The sequence below is a fragment of the Lipotes vexillifer genome, unplaced genomic scaffold (genome assembly GCF_000442215.2).
Source record: "Lipotes vexillifer unplaced genomic scaffold, Lipotes_vexillifer_v1.1 scaffold324, whole genome shotgun sequence".
In the NCBI taxonomy this organism is placed as follows: Eukaryota; Metazoa; Chordata; class Mammalia; order Artiodactyla; family Lipotidae; genus Lipotes; species Lipotes vexillifer.
Genome location: NW_006791816.1, coordinates 174,260 through 192,897, shown reverse-complemented (window position 1 = coordinate 192,897; position 18,638 = coordinate 174,260). Strand labels below are relative to the sequence as shown.

General features: G+C 35.3%; 1 protein-coding gene across 1 annotated transcript in view; it reads left to right on the top strand.

Moving 5' to 3' along the window:
• BAZ1A (bromodomain adjacent to zinc finger domain 1A) overlaps positions 1-18,638 on the top strand; it is a 96,105-nt gene that overhangs the window by 58,007 nt on the left and 19,460 nt on the right. Inside the window, exons 12-20 of the mRNA XM_007464812.1 lie at positions 1,779-1,874; positions 1,991-2,215; positions 3,636-3,801; positions 4,034-4,147; positions 7,301-7,425; positions 10,251-10,847; positions 12,834-12,997; positions 13,715-13,869; positions 15,923-16,071. Of these exons, the coding sequence (XP_007464874.1) occupies positions 1,779-1,874; positions 1,991-2,215; positions 3,636-3,801; positions 4,034-4,147; positions 7,301-7,425; positions 10,251-10,847; positions 12,834-12,997; positions 13,715-13,869; positions 15,923-16,071 (1,791 nt within the window). The remainder of the gene's footprint in view (positions 1-1,778; positions 1,875-1,990; positions 2,216-3,635; positions 3,802-4,033; positions 4,148-7,300; positions 7,426-10,250; positions 10,848-12,833; positions 12,998-13,714; positions 13,870-15,922; positions 16,072-18,638) is intronic.

The following is an 18,638-nucleotide window of genomic DNA, read 5'->3' as shown; positions in this document are numbered from 1 at the left end:
TCAGGCCATATACAGTTCAGCTATATTCTCTTGGTATGATGTACCTGAGTGACTGTCTCGGCAAATCCTAGAATGATATTTACAGTTTCTTGAGAGTGCAATTTGGTAGATAACTGAGTTAAAGAATATATATTTTAACATGTTAAACACAACTAAAAGTAAGCTGTCATTTTGTTGGTTGTCCATTTACTAAGGCCTTTGTCCTAGGAAAATTATAACTTACTATAGATAAAATAGGTTGAATTGCTGCAAAGGAAGAGGACCAGTACACTTATACAGCTCTGTAACTAGGACTGTTGTTAATTTTAGACTGCCTGTATTAATTTTAAGTTTGTTTGGCTTTATATGTAAAATGAAAATTGAAAAAGTTTTAGGTCTGGTATTTCCCTAGTGAGGAAGAATATAATGTCTGTCATTTTGACTAGATTCATGGCCTGGTAGGAATAACTTATGCATATATGTAGCATTTAGTCAGATAACCTCTCCTGTGTGGTAGTGTTTATGCTTTAAATGCCGTGAAATTGTCAATGACTGTAATCAAACATAATCCCAGAGCTGCCTTTTTCCTTTAGTAGAGGACAGCACTTCTGTTCTCTAAGGTTCATTTTTTCAGCTTGTGAACTTTGGGGAGGGAATCATATAGTAGAAAGTTAAGGAACCACAGAACCAGGTTAGCCCAGTGATTTTCCAACTCTAATCCATGGAGCTCTACAAATTGTACAGGGATTCCTCTGTGCTACTGCAGCAGAGTTGGAAAAATGAATGGGCAGGATTGTCATCTCTACTCCCTACTTTAACAAGGGCATCTTTTATCTCTTTTATATTGTACTTCCAAGAAATACTTGAAGAATTTGAAAACTGCTGATCTAGACTTACCCCTGTAAGAAAAATGAAACCAAATAAGTGACTGGTCTAAAGCCTACATAACTAGGAACTAGGGATTGGCAGAGTTAAGACTAGAATATACATTATCTGACTCTTAGTCTGAAGCTGTGTCTGCTGTACTTTGGTATAACAGAAGGGCTTTTTATCAGCTTAAAGTTTTTTCATAGGTGACATTTTAATTTTATTATCTATGTAAGGAATAATTATATATTCTAATGGTTTAAATACATTTGTGCCAGTAGATTTGCTCTTTAGTCCTATTTGTAGGCTAAGCACTGTTTTCAAAGCTAAAGGAATTTACTTAGAAAATACAGGGATATCTTCCTATTGTTTCATGGATCGGTGAGTTTTCAAAATAAAAACAAGCAAGTTAAATGAAGAGGATATATCTCTGGTTAAGTGACAGCAGTACTGTCTTTAAGTTCTTTTAGCTCTTTTTCTGTGCTGGTTTTGTGATGATTACAACTTATACTTCGTTATGATTCAATCTTAAAATATTTATAAAAGATTTGGGTATCTTCAAATAGATTCTGATTTTCAAAGTAGACTTTTCTAAAGTTATGTTGAGCAAGAAGATTTGTTTTTCATTTCTAAAGTGTATTTTACCTTTTTTTTTTTTTTGGAATGTGTATGTGCACCTTGCTGGTAACTTGGAAATTGTCTTCCCTCTGTTAAGTAAGGGAAAAATTAGTGTGTAGTGCATGTCTTAGGATTTATAGTTTTAGTTGGATACTAGGCAGAATGTAAAGAATGCTTGTTGTACCTAGCGTTGGTTCTTTTGAGGTTCCCGAATGTTAAGCTGTTTGCTGTTTCTTTCATCATTTTAAAAGGGCATTATTCCCAAATATTCAAGCTTTGATTTGCACTAGAATAAAATATTTATTTCCTTAAAGATTTAACAGAGGCTTTGGATGAAGATGCAGACCCCACAAAATCTGCACTGTCTGCAGTTGCATCTTTGGCAGCTGCATGGCCGCAGTTGCACCAGGGTATGTGTAGGTTTTATTTTTTTGTTTGCTTTTTTATTTTTATAAAGGTATATTTTACATTGCTGAGGACTTATTGTTTATATTCTAAATGACTATATCATTTTTAACAACTATAGGCTGCAGTTTGAAAAGCTTGGATCTTGATAGCTGCACACTTTCTGAAATCCTCAGACTACACATCTTAGCTTCAGGTGCTGATGTAACATCAGCAAACGCAAAGTACAGGTATCAAAAACGAGGAGGATTTGATGCTACAGATGATGCCTGTATGGAGCTTCGTTTGAGCAACCCCAGTCTAGTGAAGAAACTGTCAAGCACTTCAGTGTATGATTTGACACCAGGTAAACTTTGCAAGTTAGAATTTGTATAACCTGCCTACTTCCTACCCTCTTATCCTCTTACGCCCAGAAAACTTGGTAGCTGATGAGAAAATTTTAGGTGTTATTCAGTTTTAAGAGAGAAGGAGAGGGATTTCCCTGGTGATGCAGTGGTTAAGAATCCACCTGCCAATGCAGGGGACACGGGTTCGAGCCCTGATCCGGGAAGATCCCACATGCTGCGGAGCAACTAAGCCCGTGCGCCACAGCTACTGAGCCCACGTGCCACAACTACTGAAGCCTGCGCACCTAGAGCCCGTGCTCCACAGCAAGAGAAGCCACCCCAATGAGAAGTCCACACACCTCAATGAAGAGTAACTCCCACTCGCCGCAACTAGAGAAAGCCCGCGCACAGCAACAAAGACCCAACACAGCCAAAAATAAATAGATAAATTTATTTTTTTTTAAAAAAAGAGAGAAAGCAGTCTTTAAAAAAAATTGTTGGAATACAGTGATGTAAATTAACTACTGTTGCTTTTTCTATTTGGATTTTCTATTACTTTAAAAATTTATGGGGGCTTCCCTGGCAGTCCAGTGGTTAGGGCTCCGTGATTCCACTGCGGGGGCCGTGGGTTCAATCCCTGGCTGGGGACTAGGATCCCACGTGCTGCGTGGTGAGGCCAAAAAAAACCAAAACAAACAAATTGTGGTTAGTTTACTACATCTACTAAGTTTAGAAGGATAAGTGAGAAGTAGCTAGCTTTCACTTTTACTTATTAGTATATCAGAAATTTAAGCTGTAGCTGCAAAATTCTAATATTCACTTGAGTGTTTGTGCCTCAATTTTACATATGAGGCACAATATGTAAAAATAAGATGAAGTTATTTTTCCCTTCCTTTTCTAAATAAAAAATTATAATGTACAAATATATAGAATTGAATTTAATATGCTTAATTAAGAGAACGTATAATAAGAGTATCTAATTCCTAAGATTCATATAGTTAAAAAAAATTTTTTATTGAGATATAGTTGATCTAACATTCATATAATTTTTATAATTTATAATAGTGTTTTTGTGCAGTCTTTTCAGAGTAGCAATTTGCATATTGCCTTTTTTTTTAATTCATGTGGTTATAACTTAGTTTTGATTTGAACTTTATACATGAGCCTGAAAATTAAAACTTGAAAATTAATTCTTTGCAATTAGAAAATCTTTCATGTCTGCTTAATTAGTATATAAGGTAGTCATTAGTATTTGAAATGCCTTGTCTATCACATAACTGTTAATTGGATTCAAAGTTGCTTTTTTTCCATGCATGCCACTGGCATGTTTGATCTTAAGAAACTTTTCCCTGGTCTTTATTAAACATTTTCACATTAAGCCACAAATTAAAATTTTTCTTGTCATTGATAATCCAGAAGTTATTTACCAATTTTTGACAGGAGAAAAAATGAAGATACTTCATGCTCTCTGTGGGAAACTACTGACCCTAGTTTCTACTAGGGATTTCATTGAAGATTATGTTGACATATTACGACAGGCAAAGCAGGAGTTTCGGGAGTTAAAAGCAGAACAACATCGAAAAGAGAGGGAAGAAGCAGCTGCTAGGTAAGAAATAATTATAGTCAGTTGTGCTAGTGAAAGTTGTTTATTTCTTTGCATCTGAAACCATGTTGGGCTGCAGTGTGGCACTGGCTCACACTGAGAGGTTATGAGTAGATTAACTACTTTATGGTTTTGTGATAACATTTGGAGCATTTTCTATAATTTTATGATTAAAGGCAAGTTACTAAAAGTTAAAAGTATCAGATAGATTATAATATTTTATTTTAACTTTCAGAATTCGTAAAAGGAAAGAAGAAAAACTTAAGGAGCAAGAACAAAAAATGAAGGAGAAACAAGAAAAACTAAAGGAAGATGAGCAAAGAAATTCAGTTGCAGATACATCTATTGGGTATGGTTTGAATTACACTGCTTATCTGGGTCACATAAAGAATAAAAATCACCTTAAACTCTGAAATGCTTTCAGAATTTTTAGAAAACATATAATAGTGTCAGCAAGCCTATGAAATTTACATACAGACAGTCCTCAGATACACATGTGTTATGTTTAAAAAGAAAAAAAAAGCACTTCCAGGGAATCTAGAACTCATTTTCTCATAGAATTAATGTTATTTGTAATTTCCCTGAAAACTTTCAATAGGGTATTGTTAACCAGTTTCTAGCATTACTAGTAAGATCTCTCCTCTCCACCATCATCATCACAGTTGTACACTGTGTTTACAGAGCTCCTTCAAGCCTTTTGAGGAATAGAGATGAGATTGGAGCTTTTGGTAGAAGGTGTAGGGAGAGGATGTCAGCATCTTAAATAATTTAGTGACTGCCTAAGTATTTCATTGCATTTCAGCATATTAGGGATGAAGATTGGCTGTGAAGACAAGTCGGAATTTTTCCCATACTGTAGATGGCAAATCATATTCAAATTTAGCAGAAATAATCATTTTTAAATAAAATCTGCCAAGGAAGTTCTAAAAATCTCAGTATTCCAAATTTAGTGTACTGACTTTTGATTATACTTTCATGTAAAAATACCTATTACATCTTAAGATCATAGGTCACAAACTTGCATCAGTTGTATTTTATATGGCCATCAGTAATACTTTAAGGAATTTATTTGGATACCTTAAGAAAGTTAATAGATATGACATCTAAAGTACAAGCAACCAAAGAAAAAATGGATAGACTTCACCAAATTTGAAAACTTTTGTGCTTCAAAGAACACTATCAAGAAAGTAAAAATATTGGGCTTCCCTGGTGGCGCAGTGGTTGAGAGTCTGCCTGCCGATGCAGGGGACGCGGGTTCATGCCCCGGTCCAGGAAGATCCCACATGCCGCGGAGCGGCTGGGCCTGTGAGCCATGGCCGCTGAGCCTGCGCATCCGGAGCCTGTGCTCCACAACCGGAGAGGCCACAACAGCAAGAGGCCTGCGTACCACAAAAAAAAAAAAAAGAAAGAAAGAAAGAAAGTAAAAATAGCAACCCAGAGAATGGGAGAAAATTTTTGCAAATTATATACCTGACGTCAAGAATATATAAAGAACTCATACAACTCGACACTAAAAAGACAGCCCAATTTACAAAATGGGCAAAGGATTTTAATGGACATTTCTCCAAAGAAGATATACATGAAGCTCATAAAAAGATGCTCACATCGTTAGTCATTAGGGAAACATACATCAAAACCACAATGAGATACTACTTCATGCTTACTAGGATGGCTGTAATTCAACTGAGGGACAGTAACATATGTTGGTGAGAATATGAAAGAATTAGAACTCTCATACATTGCTCACAGGGATGTGTAAAATGGTGTGGCTGCTTTGGATAAGTTTGGCAGTTCATCAAACAATTTAAACCATATGTTACCATGTGACCAGCAGTTCCACTCCTAGGTATGTACCCAGGAGAATTAAGAACGTACATTCACTTAAAAATGTATACACGAAAGTTCATAGCAGCATTATTCTTAATAGCCAAAAAATGGTAACAACCCAAATGTCTATCAGTTGATGAATAAACAAAATGATATATTCCTTCTGTGGTATATCCACATAGCAGAATGTTATTCAGCAATAAAAGGAATGGAATTCTGATACATGAACACATTATGCTAAGTGAAAGAAGCTAGTCACAAAAGGCCATGTATTACATGATTGCATTTATAGGAAAAGTCCAGAATAGGCAAATCCATAGCATAAAGTAGATGAGTGGTTACCAGGGACATTGGGGGAAGAGGAACTGAAAATGGCTATGTGGTTTTTCTTTTGGGATGGTGAAAATGTTCTGGAATTAGATAGAGGCAATGATTGTATAGCCTTGTTAATATTACTAAAAACCACTGAATTGTACACTTTAAAATGGTGATTTTTACAGTATGTGAACTATATCTCAATTTTTTTTATATTTTGTAAACTTTTTCCAATCATATTGAGATGTAATTGACATAAAGTATTCATTTAAGGTGTACAAAACAATGATTTGATAAATGCATATACTGTGAAATGATTACCATAGTTTCATTAATATTCATCACCTCACATAGTTACAAATTTTTTTTCCTTGTGATATCTCAAATTATTAAAAAGGGAAAATAGGCATGTTACAGATCCCACCACTTCATATTTTTTGTACTCATCTAGCCTCACTCGTTTACATTATCTCTCTGGTTCCTGAATACATTTGAGTTTACAAAACTGTCTTCGAATGTAGAACATAAATGGTAGAATTAACTCAGGTTTCATACAACTTCAGTTTTGATTTGGACAGTATAGTGGATTAGATAAAACATATTGTGTTCATTCTTCCTACTTATTATATCTGAAGTTTGTCTGCTTCTCTCCTCCACTCTTTGTCTATTTATCTCCTTTATACTCTGAGCCACCATCACCTCCCAGCCAGTTACCTGGACTATTACAGTGACCTCTTTAGTGGTCTCCCCTCATCTACTTTCTCTCTCAGATGATTTTCCACATAGCCGCAAAAGTGCCTTCTAATCATGTCATTTCCCTTTTCTAAACTTGTCCACTTTTTTCCCATTACTTTTTGAATGATGCCTTACAAGGCCCAGTATGACCTAGCCCTGCTTTTTCTCATTCATATCTTCAATTACTTCTTTTTTGTTTACACCTTCTCAAAATTATAAGCTCCTCCCTTTTCCCTTGAGCTCAGTGCCTTAGCATGTTATCCCCTCTGCTAGAAATGAAGATTTCTTCTTACCTGTCGCCTTACCCATCCCCAGTCTCCATAGTCTCGCAGTTTAAATGTCACTTCTTTAAGCAAGCCTCTCTTGATCCCTGAGACTAGATTTGGTTCTCCTGGAAATGCTTTCATAGCATTTTGAACTTCTCCTTTTTTAGTATTTATTACATATTTTAATTTTAGAATGATTTATATAATTATCTGTTTTCTCTGCAAGACTGTAAACTCTGTGTTATCTCGTTCACTACTTCCTAAGCATAATGCCTGGTACTTCATATGCAGGCAATAAATATTTCATGAATGGAATTATATATTCATTAATGAATATAATTTTTGTTTTCATCCTTAAGGGAAGAAGAAAGGGAAGATTTTGATACTAGCACTGAGAGCAAAGAAATAGAGCAAAAGGAACAAGATCAAGACACAGTTACTGAGGATGAAGATGACCCAGGATCACATAAAAGAAGCAGAAGGGGTAATACAGAATTTCTTAAGGGCATTCTTGCTTGTTTTTAATTGATAAGGCATTTTATTAATTCACTATTCTGAAATATATATTAGATTGCTTCCATTTGACATTCCAAGGTGTGTTTGTTGAGTTTTCATATTTACTACTTTATATTGACCAAGTAGAAATTTTTATTCTATAACATACTCATTCGACATGCACTGAATGCCTCTAGAGGTACAAGAGATCAGTAATGCTTGTAATTGGTGTCATATTGATGGGAATGGATATCTCTGCTGCCTTAAAATAATTTCATAAATTGCTGGATCAAAGGAAATACATTTTTTTGAAAGCTTGGTACAAATTACTTCTGAGGATCTCCAACCGTCTTCATTTGATAACTATTAAAGGAGATCCTTAAGTTTATTCTGTGCCTCTAATTTGGATGGTATCTTTTTTTTTTTGCTTTATTTTCTAAATGGTTATTGTAAGTAGACAGAAAATCTCTTGTATCATGGAGGCTGTACTGTCTGATTACAATGCAATTGATTTAGAAATCCAAAGCAAATAAACCTCATATTATTAGAGTTTAAAACAAACTTCCAAGTAATGGGTCAAAGGAGAAACCCTAATGGAAATTAGAAAATATTTAAAACCAATTAATACTGCATGTTAACACTTGTTGGATACAGTCCCTCCACTTAAAGGAAAATTTATATATCTTTAATACAAATTAAGAAGAAAGGCAAATTGAGCTAGCCATTCATTTAAGAAGTTAGAGGTAGAAACTGGAATAATCTCCCCAAATATAAGGAAACAGTAGATATGAGTAAAAATTAATAGAAGATAAAACTGCAGTAGAGAAGAACAACAAAGCCAAAAGTTTGTTCTTTGAAAAAGACACAAACTGGATAAACCTTTGTTGAAATTGATTTGGGGAGGGGGGGTAACAATAAAAACTTAGGACTAAAAATGGAAGCAGCATAACTACAGATGGAGCAGAAGTTTAAAGATAAGGGTGGGGGGGGGCTTCCCTGGTGGCGCAGTGGTTGAGAGTCTGCCTGCCGATGCAGGGGACGCGGGTTCGTGCCCCGGTGCGGGAGGATCCCACATGCCGCGGAGCGGCTGGGCCCATGAGCCATGGCTGCTGAGCCTGCGCGTCCGGAGCCTGTGCTCCAGCAACGGGAGAGGCCACAACAGTGAGAGGCCCGCGTACCGCAAAAAAATAAATAAATAAAAATAAAGATGAGGGGATAACATAACAATTTTATAGCAGTAAATTTGAAAATAGAGGCCAGAAAGGAGCAAAATCCTAGAAAAGTGCAAATTATAAAAATGGATTAAAGAAAAAATTAAAAATGTGAATCGTCCTAAACCATTAAAGATTTTGAATTTGTATTAAAAGCCTTCCTATAAGGAAACCATCAGTCCTAGGCAACTTTATGGTGAATTCTGCCAAATTTTAAAGAAGCAGATAATTCCAATCTTACACAAACTCTTTCAGGCAAAAGAAAGAGAAAGAAGAAACACTCCCCAACCATTTAAGCAATATGACAGTGACTGAAACAAGAGAGAAGTCTAATTCTTCAACACAGCATAAAAGTCCAGGCAGGTCACCAGGAATCCAGGCTCCTTCTGTCTTGTTGGTACTGTCATCCTTAGGGTTTTGCTGCCATCCTCATGTTCCAAAATGATTTATCACCTTGTCTCCATTCTATCTAGTTGGAAGAGGGAAAGAAGAAAAAGAGGCATAACCCAGAGGTTACATATAATGCTTCTGCTCCCTCCTCTTTGACCAGTAGTTTCTAATGTAGCCATGTTTACTAGGGAAAGAGGGTCTGGGAAATGTTGTCCTTCTTTTGGATTGCTAGGTGCCTAACAATTAAGGGTTCTGTCACCTTAAAGCAAAGGTTAGTAAACTATAGCCCATTGGCCAAATCTGCCTTGCCGCCTGTTTTAATATTACCCATGAGCTAAAAAAAGTTTTTACAGTTTTAAATAGTTGAAAAAATTTTATGAAAAATGATATTTTGTGAAGTGAAAATTACATGAAATTCAGACTCCATGACCATAAATAAAGTTTTATTGAATATAGCCATGCTCATTCATTTACATATTGTCTATGGCTGCTTTCATGCTACAGTGGCAGAGTTGAGTAGCTGTGACAAAAACCATATGACCCATACAGCTTAAAATATTTACTAGCTAGCCCTTTACAAAAGTAGTTTGCTAACTCCTGCCTTAGAGGAAGGACTGAATGTATGTTGCAAAATAACTAACAGACTGTGCCCACACTCTCCAGTATGGAGATGGAAGATTTTTGTGTGCCCCTTTATATTTAAGTGTGTCAGTTTCTTATTAACATAGTATATTAGTCTATTCATGCTGCCGTAACAAAATATTACAGACTGTGGCTTAAACAAAAAATTTATTTCATCACAGTTCTGGAGGCTGGAAGTACAAGATCAAGGTGGGTTGATCAAGCAGGGTTGATTTCTGGTGAGGCCTCTCTCAGCTGGTGATAGCACCTTCTCACTGTGTCCTCACATGACTTTTCCTCTGTGCCCACAAGTGGAGAGGGAGCTCTGGTCTCTCTTCCTTAAAGACACCAGTCCTGTCGGATTAGGGCCCTGCCCTTATGATCTCATTTAACCTTAATCACCTCGTTAAAGGCCCTGTCTCCAAATTCAATCACATTGGGGTTTAGAACTTCAACCTATGAATTGGGGGTATGGGGGGTGGTGCATACAGTTTAGTCCAAAACGTATAGTAACTTGGGGTAGCTTGTATCATATTTTTCTAATGAAAATTTAAAGTATGATGATGGTGATCAAAGGTTGTTTCGATTATAGGGAAAAGGGGACAAAATGGATTTAAAGAATGTACAAGGCAAGAAGAGGTCAACTGTGTAACAAGAGAGCCTCTTACTGCTGATGAGGAAGAAGCTTTAAAACAGGAACACCAACGGAAAGAGAAAGAGCTCTTAGAAAAAATCCAAAGTGCCATAGCATGTACCAATATCTTTCCCTTGGGCCGCGACCGCATGTATAGGCGGTATTGGATTTTCCCTTCTATTCCTGGATTGTTTATTGAAGAGGATTATTCTGGTCTCACTGAAGACATGCTGTTGCCTAGATCTTCATCATTTCAGGATAATGTACAGCCTCAAGATCCTCAGGTATCCACTAAAACCGGAGATTCTTTGATGTCTGAATCTACCTCCAGCATTGACCAAGGTCCATGTGATGATTCCGTGCAGCTGCCAAAACCAGTGCATAAGCCAAATCGGTGGTGCTTTTACAGTTCTTGTGAACAGCTGGACCAGCTTATTGAAGCTCTGAATTCTAGAGGACATAGAGAAAGTGCCTTAAAAGAAACTTTGTTGCAAGAGAAACGCAGAATATGTGCACAGCTAGCCCGTTTTTCTGAAGAGAAGTTTCATTTTTCAGGTAAATTTTCAATGGAACCTATTTCCTTTATTTTTCTTTCCCAATAATCTCTGGCTCAGGATTAAACATTTTTCAAAGTATTAGAGCTGTGTTTAAAACAATTTCTCTTTCATTTGGACTATGCTCTCAGTTCCTAAGTTAAGGAAAGTTTGCCAGTTAGAGAAATAAGGTTTTCTAGATTCCACTGGCTTCCATTTGGATTATGAGAAACACAGCTGACAATGTGAGAAGTTATGTACTCTTCCTGATCTCATTCCTTGATCAGTAGATTGAATACCTGAGGCACTAAGGTTACCATCGGTTTTTTTTTTGTTTGTTTGTTTTTTTTTTTTCCTTGCGTTATGCGGGCCTCTCACTGTTGTGGCCTCTCCCATTTGCGGAGCACAGGCTCCGGACGCGCAGGCTCAGCAGCCATGGCTCACGGGCCCAGCCGCTCCGCGGCATGTGGGATCTTCCCGAAACGGGGCACGAACCCGCGTCTCCTGCATCGGCAGGCGGACTCTCAAGCACTGCGCCACCAGGGAAGCCCCACCATCGGTTTTTGAGATCTAATAATGAGTGAGTTCACTCACTAAAGGTTTTGGCTGAGGGTCTAGGGACAGGTTCCATTAGTGATCACGCCTTTGGAGATGGGCTGCAAGGACAGATCAGGTAGCAGTATTTCTTATTTGATGGCTGGTCTATTGATGACAGATAAGAGAAAGCAGTAAGGCATTTTTAGGTGTAAATGAAATTTTCTAGGTAGAGAACTCTTAAATTTAGGGTCATATTATTACTATGACTACTTTAATTCTCTTCAGGATTAAAAACTGTTGATCATAATTCTTTAACAGATTTAAAGCTGAGATTTTAATTCATAACACTGTACAATTCACCCATTTAAAGTGTACAATTCAGTGGTTTTTTAATATATTCCTAGATATGTGCAACCATCACACAGTCAATTTTAGAACATTTTCATCACCTCAGAAAGAAATCCCATACCCTTTAGCTGCCACCCCTGTAGACCTAAGCAACCACAAATCTATTTTCTGTCACTGTAAATTTCCTTGTCTGAATATTTTATATGACTGGTATCATATAGTATATGGTCTTTTGTGATTGACTTCTTTCACTTAGCATAATGTTTTCAAGGTTCATTTAAGTTGTACTTCATTCCTTTTTATGGCCAATTAATGTTCATTGTATACTACATTTTACTTATCCATATGTTAGTTGATGGACATTTCTGTTGTTTCCACCTCTTGGCTATTACGGATAATGCTGCTATAAACATTTGTGTACAAATTTTTGCTGACGCATGTTTTCATTTCTCTTGGGTATATACCTAAGAGTGAAATTACTAGATCGTATGGTAATTCTGTTTAATCATTTGAGGAACTTCCAGACTGTTTCCTAAAGTGCCTCACCATTTTATATTGAGGGTTAAAATTTCTCCATGTCCCTGGCAACACTTGTTATTATCTGACTTTTTGATTCTAGCCATTCTAGATGTGTGAAGTGGTATCTCATTGTGGTTTTGATGTGTATTTCCCAAATGACTAATGATCTTGAGCATCTTCGCGTGGTCTTATTGGCCATTTGTATATCTTCCTTAAAGAAAAGTATGTTCGGGGAATTCCCTGGCGGTCCAGTGGTTAGGACTCAGAGCTTTCTCTGTTGTGGGCCCCTGGTTGGCAAACTAAGATCCCACGAGCCTCACGACACAGCCAGAAAAAAAAGAAAGAAAGAAAAGCATGTTCAGATCCTTTGCTCATTTTTCAATTGTATTATTTGTTTTTTTATTGAGTTGTAAGAGTTCTTTATATATTCTAGATACAAATCACTTATCAGATAAATGGTGTGCAAACATTTTCTCCTTTTTTTTTCCCCCGCACTTGAGGATTTACTGTTTTTATATCCATTGTCTCACATTTATACAGTCAGATGGGTAATTGTATTTTTTAATGAGAAAATAATAATAAAGATATTTGATAACTATTTCAGACAAACCTCAAACTGATAGCAAACCTACATATAGTCGGGGAAGATCCTCCAATGCATATGATCCATCTCAGATGTCTGCAGAAAAGCAGCTTGAGTTGAGGCTGAGAGATTTTCTTTTGGATATTGAAGACAGAATTTACCAAGGAACATTAGGAGCAATCAAGGTTTGTCCCTGTTCCCATTTTAAATTTGCCTAATTACCAGAATTTTGGCCATATTTGTTAATTTATTTGATATAGTCAAGGCATGTGTGTTCTGAATAAATACCAGGAAGTGATATATTTTTTATGAAAACTAACTTTATTCCCCTGTATCAGATTGTTTATATATAGATATAAATCTTTCTTAAATATGCTATATGACTATCTGCTTTCTTAAACAGAATTTAATGAACATAATTGACCTTTTTTAATATTAACTTTTGGTGTTTAAAAAGTATCTGTTTTATGGCATTTTCATCCGAGATGTTGAAATGTGTAAGGATATTTTCTTCTTCCTTGACTAGCTCCTGCCTCCTCTGCTGAGTCTGGTTTGTTTATTGGTTTCTTTGTTACCTTTTTAAAATCTGTAAGTAATTCATGCTTGGTATGTGTGTTCTGTTCATTCCTTTGCTATCATCTGTCACTTTTTTGCTACTGTCAGGTGACCAATTTTAGAATTGTTTATGATTTCACTATATAGAGAGTAAGGTATTAAAGCTTCCATCTATGAATGATATGAATTCCATTTTGGCCACTTAGTAACCTTATTTTTAGATCCCTTTTTGATTCACAATCTGTTCTAGAATATTCATGACTTTTTCATATGTACATTGAACCTCATACTTCTTAGGAACAGTATATGTCATTTTTCAGGGTTAGTAAATTTGGTTTTTGTTACAGGTTACAGACCGAAACATCTGGAGATCAGCATTAGAAAGTGGACGGTATGAGCTGTTAAATGAGGAAAACAAGGAAAATGGTATAATTAAATCTGTGAATGAAGATGTAGAGGAGATGGAAATTGATGAGCAAGCAAAGGTCATAGTAAAAGACAGGTACAAGAAGGATTTTCTAAAGTAATCATCACTTTTCATTGCCATTTTATACTTTTTTTTTAAAGTAAATGTTTCTTTTTCTTCAAAAAATTGTTTTAAAATCTTATTGTGAGGACCTTAATATTTGTAACCACTGAAGTGATGATTTTGCTAAACCGCAGGTTCTCAGTCACTCCACTTAGTACTAAAGCAGCCGAAAGACAACTTGTTAGGATAATGATATTGATAGTTACTCAACTCTTTGAACTTAAGGTTTTATTAATTTCAGAAAGTAGCTTTACACTATCCATTTGTCTTTTCTGTAGGAAAACTTAGTAAACTGTAATAGACTAAAATATTATTTGAGCCATTAATCAGAACCTATTTATCTACAGACAGATACTTTTACTTTTTCAGAGTTATTTTGGATAGTATCTGCCCTTAAGGATAAGTTTTATTGTCTAGAAGGAAAGGGTGGAGAGACATTAAGCTAACAATTATAGAACAGGGTCAGAGTTCTGGTAGTAAATACCCAATGCAAATGTAACACATAGGAGGGCTTCTTATCTTGGTAGAATATGGAAAACAGCAAAGGAAGTGCAAGAGGAAGTGACTGTGAACCTGAGACCTAAAGGTGGAAAGGATATGAGACTGGGAGGGAAGACATTATACCAAAGGCTTTGAGTGAATGAGCTTGTACTTTTTTTTTTTTTTAACATCTTTATTGGAGTATAATTGCTTTACAATGGTGTGTTAGTTTCTGCTTTATAGCAAAGTGAATCAGCTATACATATACATACATCCCCGTATCTCCTCCCTCTTGCATCTCCCTCCCTATCCTACCCGGCTAGGTGGTCATGAAGCGCCAAGCTGATCTCCCTGTGCTATGCGGCTGCTTCCCACTATCTATTTTACATTTGGTAGTATATATAAGTCCATGCCACTCTCTCACTTCGTCCCAGCTTACCCTTCCCCCTCCCCATATTCTCAAGTCGGTTCTAATGATCGTTTTAGCTGCAGCATGGAGATTTATGGCAAAGGGAGTAAGATTAGAGGCGAAGGAACTGGTTAGTTAGGAGGCAGCTATAAGTAAAAGTTGAAGCACGAGAAACAGATTAGCTGCCTGAGATACTTATCCCTTAAGGTCCTCTCTGAAACCTTTCCCCTAAGCTTTGTCTCATCCACCTTCCCTCCTCTCGATATTTGCCCTTGTAACGTCCTTAAATGACTTGATAGTTAGTTTAGCTCTTGATTCATGTTTTTATCTCCCTTTCCTATTAGCTTATGAGAACTCCTAGAGATTGAGGGAAACTATTTCTTACACAGATATAAGTAAGCATTTGGATGAATAAGTGGATTCAAGTTTCACCTAATAGTGTTTTTAAGTACTATAAAACTCTTCAATTTTTTTGTGTGAATATGATCTTTATAGCACAACATAGAAAAGTATGAAATAATCTGAAAATTAATGATAAATGGAAAAAGAAAATACAACCATGGGTTAAAATATTAGATATATACTTTGATGGGAAATTTTTATGACAAATATAAATATAATTTTATTCTTTTATTCTGTTTCCAAGATTTCTTCAACATATAAGACCTTGAAGGTAATCATAGTTTGAAATATATATATGTACTTTTGAAAATCAGCAGAAAGACCTATGGTTTAGGAAAGAAAGCTGAAAGATAATTTGTATTAGTAAATGCCTTACCCAAAATTTAAAAATTCTCTGAAAGATGGAACTGGCTTGCTTTGTACAGTACTCTCTGCTTATTCAAGTTTGCTTCAGAGAAAGAATTCTTAGCCCAGCCTTATCAATCATATTCTGAGTTACTGGGAGGAGAGAGAATACTGTTGAGTCACTGTACCTTCACCCCGCGTGTGAGATTCTTGTTATATGTGGCTGTAGATACGACAGATTTTAACTGGGAGTATTTTTCAAGAATTCCTTAATTGCCTATTCTTTATTTTGTGGATTCGATTGAAGACTTGCTCTTAACAAAACTTTATGTGTGGTGCTATGGGGAATAAGATAATCCCTGTCCTCACTGTTCAATGTTTTAATTGTAGACTTTTGGGCATAAAAACAGAATCTCCAAGTACTGTCTCAACTAATGCAAGTACACCGCAGTCAGTGAGCAACGTGGTTCGTTATCTTGCAATGGCACTCTTTCAAATAGAGCAGGGCATTGAGCGGCGTTTTCTCAAAGCTCCACTTGGTAAGTATCTGTTTTTAATTCAAAATATTAGTTATATTTTAAATGCTTTTGAATTGCCCTTTAATTGATAGAACTTTATTGTCTGACATAATAAAATTGACTAATTTGAAAATTTTAAGATTGCATTTTCATTTTAAAATATGAGTTCTTTCAGGTGAGATTTATTTTTTTAATAATACTTAAATACTTAAAAAAATTTTTTTCTAGGTATTCATTCATTTTAATGAATGTCTATTTAACTATTTCTGTCAATCTCTTCTTTTATGAACTTTTCTTCTGAAGAAAGATTACCAAATCCTGTGACTAGCCAGACCCTGAATAATCAAAGACTATACATAAATTTGTTGTTGTTGTTATTTAAAACAGAACCTCAAAGAAGCTACTTAAATGTCCCCCATTAGGGGTATGGTTTAATAATGTGGTCACTCACCTGAGCACTGTGTACGAAGTACCAAATCAGAAATACCAGGTGTTAAAGGGTACGTAGATGAGGAAATGCTCTATAATTTATGGTTAGGATGACAGAAATAATTCTATCAGGAATGTGTTTCAGCAATTGTGAAATTAATATGCTTTTAGGGACTAATCTAGGAACATACTCATTATGTCTTTAGGAAAATATATGTGTCAAGTTCCAAATCAGTTTTCATGTCATAACTGCCTCTACTTCCCTGTGGTCTTTCTGAAAAATGGAATTAATTTATAATTCATCATATTGAGATAGTTTTTATCTCAATAGTGGGGTACTAGAAGAAACAATTTTTTAAAACCATATCTTTTTGGTTTCATATTGAGAGAGCAACTTGAGACGAAAATCCTTTAAAAATTATTTGAATGTTACTTTGTTGAGTAGTAAGAACAAAGCTTTCATAAATATAGGTGCTATCAGAGCAATTTCAGAACGTCAATATATTTGTAAAATGTTATTTTTAAATTGAAGGATTTATGGCTAGTATCTCATTGTTCTAATAAACCTATCCATATTTTTATATTTTTTATAAATTGATAATTCCACCATAAGCTTAATAACTCACTTTTCACATCAAAAGTAGCACTTGTAAGAAATAAAATACATATGATCATAAAGATATTCAAGTTTGTATTTGTTGTATCACTGCTATTTTGTCTTCAGTATTTCTTAATATTTTCTGTGTTTAAGTCAAATTACGTGTACAAGGGATCTCTGTATTGTTTCTTACAAACACATGTGAATTTACAATTACTTCAATTAGAAGTTATTTGTAAGTCATAGAGCTCTTATAAATGTAAGGTGTTATTACTACTCATTAATTCTGTGATTCCTAAAGGGATGAGGGATAAAATGCAATTCTGCTGATTTTTCCACTTCTGAAATTGCCGTCAATTAAAGTTATTTATACGTTTGGGGGGATCAAATTAATTATTTAGTGTGTTTGTATTTTCTTCAGTACATTTTATTAAATATTTACACAAAGGGAAAAAGTTAACACTGAGAGATGTTGCAGCTTACATCTCATAGGTTTTGTAAGAGCAGAGAACTATAGTGTTCCTTATGCTTGTTTGTATACAGCAGCATTAGAACATTCATTTCATCCTGAGACATAGAAACAATTTTAATTTGGGATCCTAAAAAAATAAATGAAATAAGACAAGTTCAACTTACCTTACTTACTTTGTAAATGTTGGTCAGAGTCAGATGTTGATCATTTGTAATATGGATGTTACCATCTACCATTGCTGCCTCAAAGTTAATAGAAGAACTGGTATCTGTAACTCTTTATGTTTAAGCCTTTGAACAGTCTGTTTTGAATGAGACCGCAGGAAATGGAGGTACCTCTAGAGTTTTAAGGTAGTCTAAATATATGGAGCAAGGTAATCAAGGATATCCTTAATCCGGAAGAGAAAAGGGGGTTCCACTTCATGAATGTTTGAGATAGAATATTTATTAAAGTCCTCCATTCTCTTTATAATTTTTCAACATAGCAAATTAACTATAGTAGGAATTTTCCCAGTTTAGCTTCAGAAATTATTTGTTGCTTGAGGAAGCAAGTAAGAAATAAAATTTCTACTTATGTTCCACCTTCTCTAGTATGTCCCTCTTATGCTAGTGATCAATTGCATTGATAAAACTAGGCTTTTTTAGCTTGGGGAACATAATCCTATTTCAGTTAATGATTTTAGGTAATGTGTGAGAATTGTTTAAGTTGATAATTTAATCATTTATAAAGTCATCTGTATGGTTAAACCCTTAAGCTATAGGGAAAAAAATTGTCAAGCTAACTTTATCAATTTGAAATTAGGTAACACGGAAATTAATAAAGATCAAAAGGGAGATAGAAAAAAAAAAGACAAGAAAAAGAGAGAGGAAGATCAATCTAGTGTGACAGATGGTAAATTTTTAACTTTTTAAAGAATTCTGTATTTTTAAAGAACTATGATTTTACTTTCTTTACTGCTGAATACTGGTTTACATATTTAGCTTTTGAAGGAAAAACCTTGGGTCTGGTTTTTTGGAAGAGAATGGCGTTGGGGGTAATATCATCTTGCTAACATTTTTCTTTCTACATTTCATACCTCAGCTAATCAAA